Source organism: Xenopus laevis, chromosome 6S (genome assembly GCF_017654675.1).
Source record: "Xenopus laevis strain J_2021 chromosome 6S, Xenopus_laevis_v10.1, whole genome shotgun sequence".
NCBI classification, from domain to species: Eukaryota; Metazoa; Chordata; class Amphibia; order Anura; family Pipidae; genus Xenopus; species Xenopus laevis.
The window spans coordinates 28,577,507-28,584,067 of record NC_054382.1 but is presented as its reverse complement, the minus strand read 5'-3'; the positions used below and the strand labels follow the sequence as shown (position 1 = coordinate 28,584,067).

Sequence of the window (6,561 nt, the reverse complement as noted above, 5' to 3'; positions counted from 1 at the left end):
CCCAGAATTTGGGAACGGCTTTGGAATAACAGTTATACAGTATTTAACCAGCACAATCGGGCTATAGAATATTAAGCAAATACACCTACATCAGGATGAATAATTAAATGTCGCAACTCGGATGCGTAGGACGTTATTTGACATGATTCTTTTAAAACCATCAATAGGTTTTTTAACTGAGCAAACATGATACTGCATTTGTAAATTTCAACTCCGCGATACAATACAAGCAGAAGGAGGAGGAAACACAAACACCACACCTTTTTCCTGGAGATTATTAGACGTGTTTATTGAATCAGAGGACAATATCCACATTTCTATAAATAGACATTTCTGAACCAGTGACTTATATCACTAATGCAGCGACATAGAAATACACAAAGATGCTCTGCTAGGAGCTATTCAAATAAATCCAAATTGATCAGTGTCTTACCCAGCGGTCCATTCATTCTTATAAAACAGTAAAGTGCGGTTTGTCATTGATAAAAAATAATGAACGTGACAGCAGACATGATAATAAAATGGATGTGCAAACAAACCAGCGGGAGAGTTGAAGGTAGCTTGAGAATGAGGCTTTGGATATGGACAGGCAGTTGGGAAAAAGGTTTCCAGCTTTTTTTTTTTTTTAAACTTTCCCACAATTCATTGTCAAGTTCAATGGTGAATCTAAGGGTGCTTGTTTTTTTTTGCAATACAGAGCAAAATTAGGTTTGCTTCAGTAAAGCAATACAAGAAGGGAGGCCTAAATGTGTGGTGGCAATATTAGAAGCAGAGTTTCATCTATGGTACCATTCAGCAAGTAGATCAACAGTGCATGAGGAGTGTCCATTGAAAATCCCTGGAATAGTAAGCCACTAAAAAGGGAATGTATAAATCTAGGCTGACAAAATGAGGAGCTCATACAAGACGGGAATATAGCAGTTGTCAAAGCAAACATTGCCTCGCTGCTCCATTTATACGACTTGCTTGGACAGTACTTTGGTCACGTGACTCATGGAAGCAACTATCACAAGAATGGTGACTTCCATATCTGCAAGTGATAAGGAGATACACATAAGCAATATGGCCAAGTGCTTTCCACTGCAAGAGAAGGAAGGCAAGGACAGAAAAGGTACTGGTTACCACTATAAGGGGACCACAACTTGTGACCCAAAAGGCCTGTATGCCAGAGACTAATTAAAGAGTTATCTATTGACCCTGTCTGCAGCGGTTTCTCAGAAAACATAGGCCTACACCCATTGGAGAGCAAACTAGTTCATCCTCAGTTTAGAGTATTAAATTCTATGAAGCAGAAAGGTTTCATTCATTCAAAAAAAATACTGCTATTAAATTTATGAAATTCATGAAAAAAATACCCCCTGAAATAAGTCAAACAGAACAAGTTTCCTCCAAAAATAAAATACCGGTAACAGTGCTCCACCATGTAAATTCAAGTGTAACATTAAAATAAATCGAAATAAAATACAGGAGGAGGGGTGGGTGAGAGAAAGGACATCTGGAAGAGCAATATTAACAAAATCATGCCTTTTGTCAAGTGTGGAATAGTGTTTGGTACCTTTTTAATTGAATTAGAGATATATTAAATGTGGCAGTCCAGAGAGCAAGATTTACCTAAATTCAACCCTGAAAAAGAAACAGTTGAATATATAAAAAGATAATTTTGCCTGAAGGCAGCTTAAGGAACATCCAGTTTAATTGGATATAGTGAAAACAAATGCCTAGCACTCCCCGTGAGGTGACAGCATATTAAAAAAATGCTGAACGTAATTAAGCTGGTTCCTTCCATGGTTAGCATGTTGTGATGGAGTATGAAAATGTGAATATTTGTGGCTTCATTCACTACAGTTGAATTCATAGCCTCTGTGTGGCTCCCTCCCAAACTGCACCATTTTAAACACACAGCATTTTTTTTTTATTCTTTGCCTTAAAAAGTAATTTCTTCTTGACAAAGGCACCCTCAGCTGTTTCAACACCCTGCACACATTCACAGTTTACACTCACAATGACTAGATTGCGTTTCAGCCTCTGACGTACATTAGGTTTCCTGGTGTTTAGGAAAACTTGAGAGACACGGTGCTGCTGGAATGGCAGAACTTCCAAGAGAAGCCTGCACAGCTGAAAATAAAGGCGACATGAATCTTAAACAGCATCACTGCAGGCTGCCCGCACATCGGATACAGGCCTGAGGATGGCAAAATCTGACAGCAGAACTACTAGAAAGCAATGCCTACAAAAAGTAAAGTTCATCTTTTTTTCTTCTGCTGCCGGAGCATTTTCCGTCGCTTAATGATCATTTCATAAAGTTTTTCTATTCCTTCCCTCAGTCCATCTCCAATGATGGCACACGTTGCCTGGAGATGCCATGGAGTGGATGAACCAAATTCATTGAGTGCCAGTAACTTCTCAATCTCCGAGAGAGTCAGGGAGTTCCTCAAGTCCTGCTTGTTAGCAACAATTAAAACAGGTACTCCATGGTTTTCTGAAATCTTGGTAATTTTATGTAGTTCAGTTTTGGCTTCCTCCATTCTTTCCGTGTCCACGGAGTCCACCACAAACACAATTCCATCTGTGCACCTTGTGTAGGATTTCCAAAGAGGTCGGAGTTTTTCTTGTCCGCCAACATCCCAAAAGTGGAAAGTTACTGTTTTGGAGTTACCAAGGGAAACTTTAATTTTTTCAGCATTAAATCCTTTGGTTGGAACGGTATTGACAAATTCGTTGAATTGTAACCTGTATAACACTGTGGTCTTTCCAGCACAGTCCAAACCCAAAATGGCAATGTGAAGAGCCTGAAACGGAGATAAGCCTGAGAGAATTGGAGTCTGTTCTGAAAGTCCATTTCCCATTTTTGTGTGTCGTATAGTCAGCTACAACACATGGAAGGTAAATCCAAACGTCAACAAAATCCTCTGTTGGTATTGGTGTATTGAGATACCTGCAACAAAAAGAAAATATAAAATTAGTTTTAGTTTATAGTTTAATATGTAGCACTTCATTTAGGAATGGTCAATTAATTATAGAACTTTTTTTAGCTGTAAGTGGTACAGCTAGAAACAAGATTCCGTTCACTGGGGACTAAAGTATCAGAAAACAAGTGAAATCTATAACTAAGTGGACCACAATGCATGTTGTTACTGCGTCGATGAAGGACACTGTCCAACGCATGTATAAATACCCCCTCAAAGTAATAGCGTGTTATTGGCTTCCAATTAACTACTTGTTTAAACGAGAGAGAATAATGAAATGAATATCACTAGTGGACATAGGAATCTGATCTGGCCTGCCCACTGGCACAAATTTTAGCATGGCACCGACCCAGATCTAACTTTTATTCTGGACACACCATAGTCGGAGTGTTAAGCTGGCCATAGATGTTGAGATTTTTAAAAGATCAGATCCTGATCGTGAGACCACGATCTTCTCAGAACGATCGTACGAATTTACCATCAACTAAAAAGACCAATTTACCAGGAAAACAAAGGGGAGCTGCCTGCTTGGCCCTGCAAACATAGAGAGATTGCACTGGGACCGACAAAGATTTTTTGACCTGGCCGATCAATTTCCCGACAGATGTCGGCCGAAAAATCGTAAGATGTACGATCGTTCGAATACCACTAACCGCACGATAATTTCGAAGGATTGGTCGGGCTTCCCTAAAATCGGTTGTTCGGCAAGAAGAATCGTCGCGTCTATGGGGACCATTAGACCCACTACAGTTTGTCAAAGGAAAACCCTATCACTTTCTATTATTTATACAATACCAACATATCCCCAAGAGCGGTCTAAATGGGGACAGGTTGAACATGGCAAACACACTCACACAATGATCCTGGAGATGAAGAGGATATTGATCATTAAGTTTATGACTCAGAGGGAGAATGGGGTATGAGACAAGTGTGGAGTTGGGTTACATAAGACAAGACTGTCAGCAGGTGCCAGTGATATACAACATTCTCTGAAATAATGTCGATTTTGGGGTTTCCTGCTGGGTCCACAGCTCGTTAGATGCATGTTAATTTGGCTCTTCAACAGTAGAAAGAGTAGCCACCTCCAAAATGGAAACATATATGAAAAGGACAACTGGAGAGCATTTTGGTGTAGTTTTATTGAATCACTACATGTTTCAGACCACACATGTCCTTACTGCACCCGAGGAAGGACCCGTGTGGTTATAAACATGTAGCGCTTCAATAAAACTACAGCAAAAGATTCAAAAGACTCTCCGGTTCTCCTTTTCATATATGTGGCATTCTCTGAAGTTGCAAGCGTGATTATATTCCTTTCAGAGGGAATAATAACTTCTTATCACTACATATCATTTTCAATAATGGCCATTATGGGGCTAAAACAGTCAAGGCTTGTACGACAGAAGTTTCGCGGGCAAGTGACTGTATACAATGCATTCATAGTAGTGTCAATAACAAAAGAAATGTTAGTACCCTGTATGTCAAATAAGAAAATGCTCTGAATAATGAAGTACAGGTATGGGACGTGTTATCCAAAATGCCCGGGACCTGGAGTTTTCAGGATAACTGATCTTTCCGTAACTTGGATCTTCATACCTGAAGTCTACTGGAAAATCATTTAAACATTAAAAATACCCAATAGGCTGGGGTTGCTTCTAATATGGATCAATTATATCTCAATTTGGATCAAGTACACAGTACTGTTTAATCACTACAGAGAAAAGGGAAATCATTTTTAAACATTTGGATTATTTGGATAAAATGGAGTCTATGGGAGACGGACTTTGCGAATAATGGGTTTCCGGATAACAGATCCTATACCTGTACAAGGAAAGGACTTTGTGCAATTAGAGAGAGTACAAGAACACAAAGAGAAAATGTGCAGCCAGGCTAAACTCCAAGCAGGGAGAGGTAAGTCAGGAGATCCCTGGAGCCTTCAGGGGAAGGGGTGTTGGCCTGTATTTACTTTCAGAGGCAAGTCTTGTGTGCAGGGACATTCAGGGGCAGCAAGTGCAGTTGTTACTGTAGGGCTGGATGTAGAAGAGGATCAATTGCTGAAATAAAACAGCTCTAGGGCCACATGTGCAATTCAACTGCATCAAAATGGCTCAAGTGAATAGCTGAATAGCTCACAAGCCTTTCAATGATGAAACACACACAGACGACAAAATCTCACCCCCGAGTCGCTGCTAAAGCCACAAGACGCACTTTGGAAATAAATAGTGTATAAAACAGACGCAGTAAAGCAGCGGACAGTTACAGGTCATCTCTAGAGACACACGGGGGAAATGGCCTCTCCGTTTTACACTGCCCCTTGCGCCTTCTCTCTTGCACCGACAGGCGGCGGTATCGCGCGCAGCAATCAGGCCAAACGTAGCGCAGGATTAGCCCGAACCAATGGGGCTTCGGTACCGGGTGATTTTACAGTAACAGCAGCGTGTGGGCCGCGCACACAACATGGGAAACAGTTCATGTCCGTCATTACCTTCTACTCCTCAACAGCCTCGGTTAATCACAGGGACGCAGGTGTCCTCCAATGCGCTAAAATCGGACTCACGCCCGGCGAACAGCGCCGTGTTTATCAAGGGCCTAACTATCCTGTGTCCCCCGGTAATTATTACACACCTCCAGTCTAGCCGCTCGGTGCCCTTCAGTACGTGTCTGTGCCGTGGTGCAGTGTTCTCCGCAGGGCACGAGCATCTGTTCTGCTCCTCACCCAGCTCCAAGCACTGTCTGTGAACACAAGCGCATTACCAGGCAAGTGACTGCTTTCCAAACCACGCCCTCCTCGCAACTCCGCTCCGGATTGGACGAGACGGTGCATTCCCTTGCATTCATTTCTCTATCCCGGATTGGGTAGTTCGTTTGCCACTCTCCTTATGTAGATCCTCCCCTCCCGTTGGCGCCAAGTAACAGAAAGGGAAAGGCGAAGCCAGTGAGTCAGTGTATTATTTATCGGCAGGGTGGGGGAGTTGCGGCGTTTATCTGCAGTCTGTGTAGGGCTGCTGCTTCTGCCGCCAAGTGTACACTAGCAATGTTTGGGGAGGTCTAGGCTCGACACGACTCTTCCATAAGATCTTTAGCGTGTAAAGAGTGACTGACGTTTATCAGAGCACAAGTCACATGACAAGGGGCAGCTGGGAAACTAACAATATGTCTAGCCCCATGTCAGATTTCAAAATTAAATATAAAAGAACCCGTTCGCTCTTTTGAGAAACGAAAGTTCAGCGCAGAATTCTGCTGGAGCAGCACTATTAACTGATGCTTTTTAAAAAGAAAACAAACATATTTTTCCATGACAGTATCCCTTTAAGTTAAGGTGGCCATACACGGGCCGATAAAAGCTGCCGACAGACCAAGTCGGCAGCTTATTGGCCCGTGTATGGGGGCCCCCGACGGGCTTCCCCGACTTTCGGCCAGATCTCGATCGGATGGGGTTAAAAATCCCGTCGGATCGCGGCCGCATCTGTTCGTTGATGCGGTCCCGCGATCCGACCGCCCGTTTGGCGAACGCTAGGATCCGATCGTTGGGCCCTAGGGCCCACGATCGGATCAGCCCGATATTGCCCACCTCAAGTGGGCATATCGGAGGGAG

The 6,561-nt window shown here is 42.7% G+C and overlaps 1 protein-coding gene across 3 annotated transcripts; it reads right to left on the bottom strand.

The window, feature by feature from the left end:
• Nucleotides 1-261: 261 nt before the first annotated feature.
• On the bottom strand, nucleotides 262-5,772 carry arl4a.S (ADP ribosylation factor like GTPase 4A S homeolog). 3 transcript variants are annotated; one of them, XM_018268652.2, is made up of 2 exons: nucleotides 5,452-5,772; nucleotides 262-2,935 (listed from the first exon to the last, which is right to left on the bottom strand). In XM_018268652.2, the coding sequence occupies exon 2, from the start codon at nucleotides 2,844-2,846 to the stop codon at nucleotides 2,244-2,246; it is 603 nt and encodes a 200-aa protein (XP_018124141.1). In that variant the 5' UTR covers nucleotides 2,847-2,935; nucleotides 5,452-5,772; the 3' UTR covers nucleotides 262-2,243.
• Nucleotides 5,773-6,561: the final 789 nt, after the last annotated feature.